General features: G+C 38.8%; 1 protein-coding gene and 1 pseudogene across 2 annotated transcripts; both read right to left on the bottom strand.

The window, feature by feature from the left end:
• Positions 1 to 26: 26 nt before the first annotated feature.
• Positions 27 to 6,507, bottom strand: LOC110538270 (annotated as a pseudogene).
• Positions 6,508 to 9,965: 3,458 nt separating this feature from the next.
• LOC110538269 (interleukin-21 receptor-like) lies at positions 9,966 to 14,573 on the bottom strand. 2 transcript variants are annotated; one of them, XM_036938317.1, is made up of 10 exons: positions 14,509 to 14,573; positions 14,312 to 14,399; positions 14,061 to 14,193; positions 13,704 to 13,888; positions 13,438 to 13,586; positions 13,176 to 13,347; positions 12,880 to 12,976; positions 12,685 to 12,766; positions 11,253 to 12,579; positions 9,966 to 10,283 (listed from the first exon to the last, which is right to left on the bottom strand). In XM_036938317.1, the coding sequence occupies exons 1-9, from the start codon at positions 14,569 to 14,571 to the stop codon at positions 12,109 to 12,111; spliced, it is 1,440 nt and encodes a 479-aa protein (XP_036794212.1). In that variant the 5' UTR covers positions 14,572 to 14,573; the 3' UTR covers positions 9,966 to 10,283; positions 11,253 to 12,108. The 2 variants fall into 2 exon arrangements, with proteins under 2 accessions (XP_036794212.1, XP_021480659.1); XM_021624984.2 differs by having other exon boundaries at positions 12,880 to 12,973.
• Positions 14,574 to 14,603: the final 30 nt, after the last annotated feature.

Below are 14,603 nucleotides of genomic sequence, written 5' to 3'. Positions count from 1 at the left end.
AGTATAAATAAACACAGGACGTTTGTCAAAATCCCACATGCTTTTATTACCAAGCCACCTTATATATACGCCGCATTCTTTCAATTAACAATTTGAAACTTGCACACAAAAAAAATAGGCCCACATCTATTTATGTAAAAATAACAATGTCACCATCTATAAATAAAATATAGATTACAATGAAAGATAGCAAAATATCATAATTTACCATTATCAACTATTTACATTCAATTGATTTACATTTAAATTATGTAAACATGGAGCCAGGTCATTAATCCAAATTATTACCATATTTGAACTGTTTGGATAGCATGAGGATTAATCAGCAAAGGATAAAACAAATACAAAATAAAACAAATACAAAATATACATCTTACACTTTACTTGCATCCCACTTTGTACATCACAGCAATGGTCGGTAGAATAGACTAACAAAATATCTGTCTAACATTTACAATCAACTTCTCACAGAAATGAGAACAGTCAAAAACAGGCTTCAACATCCTCCTTTGCAATTTGGATGAACTGTTCAACCAACATCCAAGTCAACTCCTAATTTCTAAAGCAGCACCAGCCCATGTGGTTTGACCAAAGTTTATTCTCTGCTATAGAAGACAAATAGCTTAGGAAAGGCCACCATGTCAGACATGAGACCATCCAAGCCTAAGAAATCATCAGTTAGAATAGTTGTAATAGCCATTCTACTTTCTTAAATAATAGGTCCATTCTATACCAGAATGGCTTTAGATCCAGCTGAATGTATCAAATTCTGCATTACAATGGAATATACCCTGAACCTGCTGCCCTACAAGAAATTAAATGTGTGGAGTAATAGGGAATTCGACTTGTAAGCTACATTACAGCTAGGTGTTTTCCATCATTTATGAATTAACGCCTTCATTTTCTGTCTCCTGTCATTACAGGGTAAGACCTGTCTTCAAAAGATAGTGTACCCAACCTACATGCACGAGTTAAAATGCTTGTTATAGATTTTTTGCCACACTTCTTGAATTTTGTTGCACCATTTGTCAGCATTCCCACACGGGTCCATCAGATAGTATGTTCTGTTAGGCTGCAAAGAGGAGGATAGGTCACTGTTACTGATAGTTTTATAAAGTGAGTTTTGTTAGCTAAGGGTGAGCTATTAATTCCAAAATACTAATTAATTACTGTATGGACAAAGAAGGTCTTGAAGTTCTTGGCCTCTGGGCGCAGTGCGGGGGACCAGGGGATCTCTCCTTTCAAAACCTTGTTAACTGGGTCCACATAGTAAAGGTGTGGTCCCTCAGTCAACAATAGCTGGCGCCGACGTGCAAACAGCCCCTTTAAAAGCAGAGAGCGATTCTCAGACATAAAAAAGAAATATCTTGCCTGTAGGTAAAGTCAGTAAGTATGGTTCAAGATGCCCCAAATTGATTCCTGGCAGCAATTGCAAACAACTGCCAGAGGAGGGAAGTATGTTGCTTTAGGGTTGGAAGAGTACAGTATCAAGACATTCACTCCTCCCCTTCAAACTGAAAAATAGAACATTACTGTAAAGTAATTCAGGATTACATAAATCCTTACCTTCCTTTTGTCCACTGGTCCCATCTTGAGGATCAAATTATTCTCCACAAACTGATTCCTTAATAGATCAAAAAAAGTGAATTCCCAAAATCTTTCTTGATACAGTTCACACAGTATATCATATTATTGTTGGCATTGTATTGTCTTTAGGTAAAGTGCTTCATGTTTACAAGATATCACAGGTAGAATTGTGTAAATATTGTAAGTAAACATAGGAATCCCAACATACGAGCATGAGATCATCAACTACAGTATGTGTCAATATTATGGTGAGATAATATTGACAGTTAGTCTTCTGACACTCTTTCCACAAAAACATGTTTTGCTCACGAGAACATCGCTGCAGACCTACCAGGGGTTTCTGCTTGTCTGCTTCTCAAGCAGTAGCCGCTTCACCTCAGTGGAAAACTGCAGATCCAGCTCAAAAGAGTTGTTGTCCAGGTCATGAATGTACTGCTCGATGTTGCTGTTGGGCCTTTGTGCAGGGTTGGGGATGGGACTGGGGTTTGCCACAAACAGTGGTTGAAAGGAGCGGGAATGGACAACCTGCATGTTGCTGAACTGGCTGAGGAGGTCATCATACTGTGGATGGAACATCATCATGATCAGGGTGTTTTCAGTACATATTACAATACAAGGACATGCTAATTTGACATATTGGGGAAACAATATGTCAACAAGGATGTGTGTTAACCTTTAATTATTATATGATTATATAATTATATGTCAAGAGGGAAAAACCTACATTTCCATAATAGTCCTCATCATCCTCAGCCATGGCTGGCAGGTAGGGGGTGAGTTTGGGGGGTGTCTGTAGGTGAAGGTTCTCCCATGTGACAGCCTTAAAGAAAAAATGGGCTCTGAGAGGGTTGTACCCACCCATCTCCTCACAACCTAATCGGTTGGAGGGATCCAAGCACTACCACAAAAATAAAGCAATGCTTAGTTAATAATGACACTCATTGGGTCATAGTATGGAACTGAGGAACAACATCCGAATGTATTTGAATAATTCCTATGATTAGACTCACTAGAAGATGTTCCACTAGATCCTTCGCATTAGGAAAGAATTTATCAGGGAATTCATACTCCAGTTTAATAATCTTCTGGAATTTCAGGTAGTCATTCCTGGTGAGCAAATAATACAATCAACCACATGGACAGACAGAAGATCATATGAGAGTGCAAGGCACATGTTAGAACTTGTGTCATATTGATGTCTTCTTTGGGGCTTGATTGCCTGGAAGTGGAAGACGCATACAGTATACACAACTGTCACTGTACTTGAGGTAAATGTGTTGGTTTGTAGTTGAACCATGAAGCTGCTGCCATGTGAGAGAGTGACTGGGGTTTCTTCAAGCCTCCAGGCACTCAATACACAAACAAGTCATAAACACCACAGCCATAACTTCCTGTTATTTCACACAGTGTTTTTAGATTGCGATAACAAATAGACTACATCGTTTACCAAATCAAAGTGCGCTTCTGCAAAGCACCTGACAATGACGCTTCTCAAATATTCAAAAAGGAAAATGATAATGTACGATACGCAACTTACCCAGCTCTAAATGGAGGTAATCCTGCTACCAACTGGTAGATGATACAGCCTAAACCCCAAAGGTCAGAGCTAAAACACATCAGAAAACATGACCGATTCAGTTAACTTTTTTCAGTTTTGGGTTTTATCATAGTGATGTAAAAATTGCCAGAAATACACGAGTTTTGTTCCCAGCTGCATAAAGCATGGCAAGCGAGGCTAGAAGTGATACACTAACAGATGACTTTTGAATATTGGATTCAAATCAGGTTACTGAATGAATTCAAGTCAAACTACCTTTTGCAGGCAGATTTCTGAGTCAGTAGTTCTGGAGAAACATACTCAGCTGTTCCAACAAAGGAGTTTGCTCTGTCTGCAAAAGAAAACAATCATATGAATTAGATGTATGGACAAATTATTCACATGACACATTTGGTACCGTCACTGAAGATGTCTTGAGTCAATTGTGCTTAAAATGACATTATTGACTCATACCTATTACATTTATATTCTGAGCACCGTATAACTAGCAATTTGCTATAATTTGCTTCCATATCTATGAAGTCCACATAGAGACCCTTGTGCATGTGCCTATAAATAACAAAAACACTTTTCTGTTAGCCTTTAGAGAGGTATAGATAGATAAGTTAACCACAATACGATAAGGGGTAAACAAACCAATGTACCGTACTTAGTCTATCAACAAACTGGAGGAAAATTACACAAAGACAAAGCAATATGTGTTAAATTACTTTGTGTACCATCTGATGAGAGTTGTTTTGCAGTTCCAAAGTCTGTTATTTGAATGTGCATGTCCTCATTCAGTAAAATATTCTCTGGTTTGAGGTCCCTGTAAAGAAAAAGCCACACCATTTAAAACCTTAAAATAAAATTCATATCATGACATTTTAACAAACCTAACGTAAATCTAAGCACTGGCGATAGCACTATAGGTTCAGGGGTGTGTCAGAAATATTTTTGCCATTTTCACAGCCGGAATTATGACTACAATAGCTGGCAGTGGCGCAAAAGGGCTGGGTTTTGATGAATGAACGAACAAGTTGTAGGTGTGAAGAGGGCTTGGCCACTCACCGGCCAATCAATGCGTTCCATGGTTTAATACTGCATGTGTTTGTCTCAAGTTCTGTTTGTTATTGACAGTCTTTGCATTGTCATCACTTCCAATTCGGCTGGAGGAACAGAATATTATTTCGTCCTGGTCCATTTTGGATTGATACTAAAGTTTATTAAATAGCATAGGCTACAGTAACGAGTTTGCTCAATGGCCTATGTTTGGAGAGTTGGAAGTCAACATTGTTGTAATTGGCTTTTCAATGAGCCTTATATGTCTTTATGTGTCAAACTTTTCCTAAAAAAATAAAAAGTACTAGGTAAATTGTATTGTATGTGTGAGGCACATCCTCAATAAGCGAAATATAGCTTAGGCCTACAGTTGATACTGCATTATAGGACTGAATAATTTAAATATGTTTGGAGGAGTGCGTCTTTGGTAACCAGATGAGAGGCGCTCTATGGAGCTGGGGATCAATACTTGGAACAAGTGAAATTAAGTATGCAGGTAGGCATATGTGTGTATGTTTTAGGATGTGCAGTATATTTTCAATTCAAGTGTCTTTACCCATATACCCATAGCATTTGCACGTCTATACAAAATACTAGGCTCCTGTCGATTGTATGGGCTCTATGGCCTATGGCAGATCTGCTCGGCAGATTTTCAAAAATGTTTATATAGTATGCAAGTATGTGTATTCTGAATAATGAAAAAGCAGAGGGCAAAAACCTCCAAAATGTTTACTCAGCGCAAGCGAGATGATATTAGACAGGCAAATTGACGAACCTGGCATTAGGTCTGGAAAATGCCAGTGTGCCAGTTTTTACATGACAAAATTGCAAACTAACGTGCGTTTGACACTTGCACCTCCTTAGCGGCAGCCGGAAATAGAGCCCACAATTTCTAATCAAGGAACATTATAAAAATTCCATAAAAAATGATTCAAAGATACAAAAATATCAAACTTAATAATACATTGTGAAATTGGTCTTACCTGTGAATTATGCCTTTAGAATGCAAATACTGTAATGCACATACTATTTCAGCAGAGTAGAATCTAGTGCACGTCTCATCGAAGGAGCCTATTTTGCGAATGTATTTCAGTAATTCCCCATTTCTTGCATAGCTTATGCCAAAATCTAACAGGAGGCCGTTAAGGATAATGGTACTAAGATCACAAAATGGATGAGACCAGAAGTCTTAAAGTAGCCCATGTTATGATTATTTCAAAGGATACACAACCTTTTCACATCTTGAAATGTGAAGTAGAGCTTGACGATAAATGGATGGTCTAAGCTTGACATGATATCCCTCTCTCGCGTCACGCAATGTGCCTTGTTCTCCTTCCGGATGTGCATCTTCTCCAGAATCTTCACTGAAACACAATTCAAACCGATATGCTTCACTCTGTGTTTATGACTGAATCAAATTCCAGTTTCCTCACTTCAAAGAGCATTATTGTTCAGCACAAATGCATTGAAGTTATAAGCAGAATCCAGGACAGTCACTTGAACGCCACTTGAGGATCATCAGCCTCATGCAACAAGAGAAAACATATTTGTAGTGTCTTACTAGCATATTCCTTCCCTGTGGCCTGTTCTCTTGCCAGCACAACCTGAAACAAGTTTGCAATCAACAAAGATTTGTTTTTTAACAATCCAACCCTTTACCAACAATAGAAAATAAAAAGTAATTCATATGACTGAAACTGTAATCTGTAAATCCCCCACACAAAATACAACACCATAGAAAATTATGAGGACTTACTGTTGAATAGGAGCCTTCTCCTAGAATTCGACCAAATTTGAAGTCCTCTGGCTGCTTTACAAGCTTTTGGGAGGCTTGAGGGCCCTCCATTCTTAGATGGAGGAACAAACTGGAGTCCAGGTGATTCTTACCATAGAAGGAGGAGGGGAGGAACACAGGATGATGCTGGACAGAATAGGAATGGCATCATACCTTAAAGGATATGCAGAGACAGAAAAACAAGTCACATAATAAAAAAAGGAAGCTACACCACACTTCCCTCCCCTCTCTCTCACACACACACACACACACATACACACACACAAGAAAACCACCATACAGCGAGTAACCCACAGCTGATAAACTAGCGTGCTGCTTCCGCACAGGGAGGGTTCTTGTTTATGTTTTTTTTTCACACATGACTACAGGTGTTGTTCCAATTCCTTATAAATACCATTTCATTATTCAAGTAAGACTCCAAGAGAGAAAGGGTCTTTACTATCTGAGATATCTACTGCAGCCCTCATCCTCCACATACAACACATTCTGTTAAAGGTCCCCAAAGCACACATCCCTGAGTCGCTCCCCTTTTCAGTTCGCTGCAGCTAGCAACTGGAACGAGCTGCAACAAACACTAAAACTGGACCGTTTTATCTCCATCTCTTCATTCAAAGCCCTAGTCATGGACACTCTTACTGACAGATGTGGCTGCTTTGCGTGATGTATTGTTGGCTCTACCTTCTTCCCCTTTGTGCTGTTGTCTGTGCCCAAGAGTGTTTGTACTCTGTTTTGTGCTGCTACCATATTGTGCTGCTGCCATGTTATGTTGCTACCACATTGTTGTCATGTTCTGTTGCTACCATGCTGTGTTGTCATGTGTTGTTGCCATGCTTTTTAAATTTTTTATATTTAACCTTTATTTAACTAGGCAAGTCAGTTAAGAACAAATTCTTATTTACAATGACGGCCAACACGGCCACACCCAAACAACGCTGGGCCAATTGTGCACCACCCTATGGGCCTCCCGATCACAGCAAGTTGTGATACAGCCTGGAATCGAACCAGGGTGTCTGTAGTGACGCCTCAAGCACTACCTTAGACAGTACCTTAGACCGCTGCGCCACTTGAGAGCCCGGTTATTTGTGGAAATGACACATATGGAATCATGTAGTAACCAAAATAAGTGTTAAACAAATAAAAATATATTTTAGATTCTTCAAAGTAGCCACCCTTTGCCTTGATGACAGCTTTGCACACACTTTACATTCTCTCAACCAGCTTCATGAGGTAGTCACCTGGAATGCATTTCAATTAACAGGTGTGGCTTGTTAAAAGTTAATTTGTGGAATTTCTTTCCTTCATGGTCGAATTGCTGCAAAAAAAAACGACTGAAGGACATCAATAAGAAAAAGAGACTTGCTTGGTCCAAGAAACACCAGCAATAGACATTAAACCAGTGGAAATCTGTCCTTTGGTCTGATGAGTCCAAATTTGAGTTTTTTGGCTCCAACTGCAGTGTCTTTGTGAGATGCAGAGTAGGTGAATGGATGACCTCCGCATGTGTGGTTCCCATTGCGGAGCATGGAGGAGGAGGTGTGATGGTGCTTTGCTGGTGACACTGTCAGTGATTTATTTAGAATTCAATGTACACTTAACCAGCATGGCTACCACAGCATTCTGCAGCGATATGCCATCCCATCTGGTTTGCGCTTAGTGGGACTATCATTTGTTTTTAAACAGGACAATGACCCAACACACCTACAGGATTTGTAAGGGCTATTTGACCAAGAAGGAGAGTGATGGAGTGCTGCATCAGATGACCTGGCCTCCACAATCATCCGACGTCAACCAAAATGAGATGGTGAGGGATGAGTTGGACCACAGAGTGAATGAAAAGCAGAAAACAAGTGCTCAGCATATGTGGGGACTCCTTCAAGATTGTTGGAAAAGTATTCAAGGTGAAGCTGGTTGAAAGAACGCCAAGCATGTGCAAAGCTGTCATCAAGGAAAAGGGTGGCTTCTTTGAAGAATCTCAAATATTATATTTATATACACTTTTTTTGGTTACTACATGATTCCTTATGTTATTTCATAGTTTTGATATCTTCACTATTATTCTACAATGTAGAAAATAGTAAACATAAAGAAAAACCCTTGAAAGAGTAGGTGTGTCCAAACTTTTGACTGGTACTGTATATTTGAATAAAACATAATCATTTCAATGTTTGGGCTTCTTGCGGTACATTTTTAGTCTACAAATGATCACATAACAATAATACATTACTGAAAATAAACTCTTTAATCCCACCCCTCAGCCACGCTCAGCCCATCCCACCTATCACCATAGACCACTCTCGTTTGGTTTCCATGTGCCATATATTTTTCAATTGTGCTGTGATATTTTACATACATTTTGTACCTTTCTAATAATATAGTATCCACAGATTGTGAGCCAAAGGTGAAAACCTTTCCTACGAGTATTATTATATTATTTATTGACTGGACTGACTGGATAAATCAACTGACTGGATAAATCAATCAATAGTGCGCCAGTTTTAACATGACGAAATTGCAAATGAACACTTACTAACATGCTTTTGACACTTGCAACTCCTTAGCACCAGCTGAAAATAGAGCCCACTATTTCTAAACAAGGAACATAAAACTTCAATTAAAAGTTATTCAAAGATCAAAAAATATCAAAGAAATTTATGTTCATGTCAAACTTCATAATACATAGTGAAATTGGTCTTACCTGTGAATTATACCTTTAGAATGCAAATACTGTAATGCACATACTATTTCAGCAGAGTAGAATCTAGTGCACAAATGTTTTGTACTTATTTTCCGGACCCCTGACCATCCACTCAAGAAAAAAACAGAAACAGCCTGTGACTGAATCTAGTTGATAATCCCTGATGTAGGGTACTTTCCACTCCAGACACCTGCCACGGAAGGCAGTGCTCCAACAACACCATGACAAAACTATAAACCACAGAAACCAGAAGGGTATGTCCCTTTGCACATAGAAATGTACAATTTAGAAGAAAACAGCTCTTACAGTAAAAACAAAAAAGCTAATAATTAACTGGGACAATCAAAGCCATCTGTCCTAGAGACAGGAAATCATAGCCTAGTCTAACCTCCAAAGCAGTGAACAAGCCAATAAAAGTAAATGACCTGTGTTCTTGGAAACTTAATAACTCGTCATAAATCTGTATTTTTAAACAACATTATTTTATGAACAGATTAAGATCATTGTGGTTTCCTGTTGTGACACGTCTTGCCTTGGTGAGAAAGAGAGCTTCCTTAAATGTTTGTGTTCAAGCTTATCCATAATAGAGCCCCACAGTGGAGGTGTCGTAATACCCATAAACCTAGCGGTCAAACAGGGAAATGGTTAGAATAGTTTTTCTACCATTCATTTTCCCATAAGGGATTTTAGAAAAACTTAAAATAAGGGCTGTGTTTCGTGTAGGCTTACCCCGGCGTGATGTTTTGATAACCATGTAAATTTCTCTCGGACAAGGTGACTTTTATCAATATATACACTACCGTTCACTTAGAAATGTCCTTGTTTTTGAAAATTGTCCATTAAAATAACATCAAATTGATCAGAAATACAGTGTAGACATAGCTAATAATGTATTGTAGTTAATCGACTATTGTAGCTGGAAATGGCAGATTTTTTATGGAATATCTACATAGGCCCATTATATTCGGCTCTATTTACTCTCAGATTCAAAAAGGCTAATTAGCAGCAAAGTAGACATGCAAAACTACAAAACCATGAAAGGTCCTACACGCCATCTCTAGCTGACACCTTTGCTAACAGGCCAATTTAAAACTTGCACAAGACAGTTCACAGAATTGTCCATTAAAGAAATGTAGCCAATTTATGAATTACTACATTTAATTAACATTAGATAGGTAATCCAGAGATTCTTAACTTCGCCTCGATTCGGCAGTCTCGTCCAGATCATCATGGCATTTGTAGTTCTTTATGATAGCCACATTAGCAGCTAATTAGCATTTCCAAAAACATTTTTTTTTTGGGGGGGGGGGGGGGGAATTAATCCAGCCAAATATATTGATAAAAGTCACCTTGTCATAGACCTAGAGAGATCCAACCGGTTATTAAAACATCACACCAGGGTAAGCCTACATGAAACAAAGCCCTTATTTTAAGTGGTTCTAAAATTCCCTATGAATGGTGGAAAAACAATTGAAACCATTTCCCTGTTTGACCGCTGGGTTTTATGGGTATGATGACTATGGTACTCTATGGCCCTATAATATTACAGCTCTCAGGAGGACTGTAGCCTTCTGTTTGTGTGTGGGTAATCGGTCTCCATCAGGGAACTAGATTCAGAGAGAGAGATAATTACAAACAATTTGCAGACTAAAAATTGACTGCAAGAAGCCCAAACAGATATATTTGACTAAAACATAATAATTTCAAACCTTGCTGACATTTATATATGATCAAATACAGTATATCTCACTATTATGCATGGGAATACTTTGGAACAGATTTCCTAAATTAAAATAACTTGGACCTGATTTACTTTTGTTTGAAAGGTATTTTATGTCTAACATAAAAAGGGGGGGGGGCAAATAAAATCAAATGCGGGCCAAATTCGGCCAGGGGTCCGCCAGTTCTGGAACCCTGGCCTACATCCTCTGCCATGAGGTCTGACCTTTATGGCACAGGTCGGTGGTAATACCGTAGCAGATAACCAAAACCAACATCATTGCTATGTTAAATGAACAATCCTTCTAGATGTAACATTACAGTAATGTTAAGAGATGGCTGCAGAAGTATAGGCCTAGCCAGATTTAGCCGGCTAAACTCAACGATTTACGATCTATTTGAGCTCCGAATAGCGTTAGCGTGGCAGACTGCAGCTCTGACGTCACATAAAATCACGTTTTTTTGTTTTTTTTTAACTGCGGATTTCAGCACCCAAAGAATAGTCCGTCATTTGTAAATGCGGACTATTCTTTGGGTGCTGAAATACGTAATATTTAAAAACAAAAAGTTTAGTCGGCTAGTGCTGCCACAGTTTGAAAAGTGTTGGTCAGTCAATACATTTCTCAAATTTGAGAAGACATCTGCACACAAGGATGTGCTAAGGTAGCAATATAGCTGACGTTAGCCAGTACCAGTGCTAGCTGTTGACTGTTAGACCCAACACCGAACATGAAAGTGAATCTTACCCGCACACTCTAAACTGCCTAGTTAACGTTAGTAGTTTAAGGTCACTATTGCCTGACTTTCACCATTCCCACAATCAACTGACAGTTAATGCAACACAGGCAGATACTCACTATCTGGCCAGTGATTGCTTGCTGACATGGATGGAAGTCCTAAAGCAAGCTAACTACATACAGGGTTCATTTCCCGAAACATGACGTCATATCACAACAAAACATTTTACTCTCGTTCATTTGTAGCACGCGCACATGTTTTGAAATTGCACCAAGAATGAAAGATGAAGCAAGTTGAAGACCATTGGTTGGCTATACATATATATTGTTGCAATTGTCTTTACTGATAACTATAGCTACTCATCTACTTTTTTGCGAAATAGAAAACGATACATATAAACCATACCAATGTATTATTGTATTTACAATAGCGAACAAGTATGTAATACAAGACAAATTAAAGGACATAGTAATTACAGGATTATCAAACTACTTTCAAAATATTATATAGAGCTCAAATTGTCATCCAAGAAACTGCACCTCGCCAATTTCTCCTCTAAGTGTTGAGTCGCAGCATCCTCTGGTGGTTAACTCACATACTGAAGGATCAATGGCTCTAGTGCCATCAGTGCAGACAAATTATGAAATGAACTGGTCCAAAGTAGCTATTTAAGCTATCACACAATTGATACAGTAATAAAAAAAAGTACAATATTTCAAACGGACAAAACACATTTTGTTACAGTATAGTATACACAATTCTACTTCAGAATTACAAAAAATAAACTGCAAATGATCATAAGTCAACATTATGTAATTTAGGAAATTGTAAAGACTATGACACCCCTTGCTCAGTACATTATCAAAACCCAAGAAGTAGGCCGTCTGTGTCCTATTGGCATATGATGTAACATTTGGTAACTTCACTCAGTGGCACAGGTTTCCTCCTTACCTGGTCCCTCTATGCAATAACTATTCAAGGGACCTCTTTGGACACACCAGTGGGGATAAAACCTTTAGAGGTTTCGTGTAGGATACAGTAATCAGTACAGATGCATTCTGGCTCACTAGATACAGGACTATTAGGCAAGCTGCTCTCAGGGCTGAGTGTTAAGTCCTCGCATCCAGAGTCCCCCTCACAGGCGACCGAAGGGTTCTGAGAGAAAGAGGTGCCCTTCCCTCCAAACTGGAGCTCTAGGAGAGAGCAGGGCAACTGGGTGTAAGGAATGTCCCCTGGACCATTTCCATTTGGACTGTGACTGCAGACCCAGTCCATCACTGAGGGACCAACATAGGGAGTGTGAACTTGTGCTAGGGGATATGGTGTTGTAGCTGAACAGTCCTGGTCCTCTACTATAGGTTTGGCCTCAATAATCAAAGTATCGATGGTCATGAGCTCTTCTGTTTTGTATGTTTGTCTCAGATTGCACTCTGACTCAAGCCAGTCCTATAGAGAAAAAATGATTAAGATATAAACTGTATCCCAGGGACCATTTTGAAGGTGTTATGAGGACCACTTTGGGAAAATAATAAATTAATTAGTAGACTTTACCTGGAAATGTTTGTTATCTTTGTAGAGAGGTTTGAAAAAAGGGGCTGGGCTTGGCACATCATAGAAAGCTTTTATCTTCATTCTATGACACAAATGATTGCAAATGATTTGTGTTTGTTTGCTTCCAAATCAGTCTCACTCTCTCATGACACAATTTTTAAGTATTTGTATGGGTTTCTGAAGAAGACCAGTTACCTTGTCGTGGGGTTGTAAAATACAAACAACAGAACTCCAGCAATCACACAAACTGGAAATACAAACTTGCTGAGGACAAGGACTATAGTTGGTTCTGCTGAAGGAGAAAATTAGTACATGCATCAATGGCTGTGTTTAGACAAGCAGCCCAATTCTGATATTTTTATCACTAATTGGTCTGTCTAAACACAGCCTAAATGGTTTGCCATAGCATATTTTGGGACAATAACAAAGAGGCGATAGGTAAGAGTGGTATATGATTGAACTAGTTTGTCTCCAAAGCAGATCTCTCTCACCTTCCTTTGCATCAGTCCTCAATTGCACCAATGCACTCCACGGACTCCACTGTCCTTTATATCCAGAGGACTTATATAGCCCGGATCTCACTTTCAGAACATATGTGGTATCTGGCTCAAGTCTAGATGCATCAATTAAAATAGATTTGTTTTGAGGGGACACACAAAACCCCTGAGAAAAAAATCCAGGAAACAATTTAGCAAACAACCCTTGACTTTAACAATTGAAGCATGAATTTTTATTAAGATGCTCTTTATTTACCTCGCTCTTATTGCCATGGTATTTGTAGAAGAAGAGTTGGTAAGGGAACTCTGTTATATATGGATGGTGTTCATATCCACTTTGCCAAGTGCATCTGTAACCCTTTGAAGTCCACTGGACAGCGAGATGACTTGGAGCTGTTGGTTGAACTGATGACAGAGAGTTAGTCTTTACACATATTTGTCAGCTATATTTTGCACAATCATAATTATTTCATGCCATATTTCATGAATTGCAAATCAATATAATCTTCACAGGGAACTTACTATTTTTGAATGGTTCAAAGCCTGTCAAGTTTGATTGGCAGTCAATGTTATAACAAAGCTGTACATTGAAACAGTCCATTTCATTAAATGAAGAGCCGTGGTACGTTACATTCTTATCAAAATCGGCCACAAATGTGCAACCATAACTGTCCCCCATCTTCACCAGTGGACATTTGAATGTAATCCTGCGGAAAAATGTTAATAATTTGTGTGATTCAAATGATATTAGAAATAATTTATCCTCTGCATATTTTTTTCCCATTTAATGTTGTCTATTCATCTCTCCACTTCAGGTAATGGACAGAACAAAGAGATTTATAACATAAGAATCCATCATCAGCACACAATAAGGCTCACCCGACTCCACCAGACCAGGTCAAATTCAACCAGTAGTGGGTATTGTTGACACCTGCAGGCTCATCAGTGATGCTCAAAGTACAGGTAATTGTAAACCAATAATCAGATACACAGGTGAGTCGATCTGTCATTTCTGTGAAGAAACATACCCTTTTATCACAACCCATGTCGCCTATGTTATGATCTTTTACTCCTGGACATGAATCTGAACATGAACAAAAAGAACAGTACAATGGACTATTGTACAGTACCTCCAGAAGAGCAGCACACTGATAGTTGGATGATGTTCCAAACTGCACAAAGTGCCAGTAGAAGCTTCATCTTAGCATGAGTGTAGGGCTAAACCAGGAAAAACATGCATAAGTCATGTATAATGTGCAAATTGTGCATTTTATCGTAATGTGGAAAGTACACAATGGAAAACATTTCAGAGAAAGGTCCATACTACCTTGTGCATGGGTCTTGTGGATAGGGCATCTCTCAGAGAGAATGAATGAGTGAAGTCAAGCATCATAATGCTATAACACCACGATGAGAGGAAGT

The sequence above is a fragment of the Oncorhynchus mykiss genome, chromosome 12 (assembly GCF_013265735.2).
Source record: "Oncorhynchus mykiss isolate Arlee chromosome 12, USDA_OmykA_1.1, whole genome shotgun sequence".
NCBI classification, from domain to species: Eukaryota; Metazoa; Chordata; class Actinopteri; order Salmoniformes; family Salmonidae; genus Oncorhynchus; species Oncorhynchus mykiss.
This window is presented reverse-complemented; position numbering and strand designations above follow the sequence as displayed.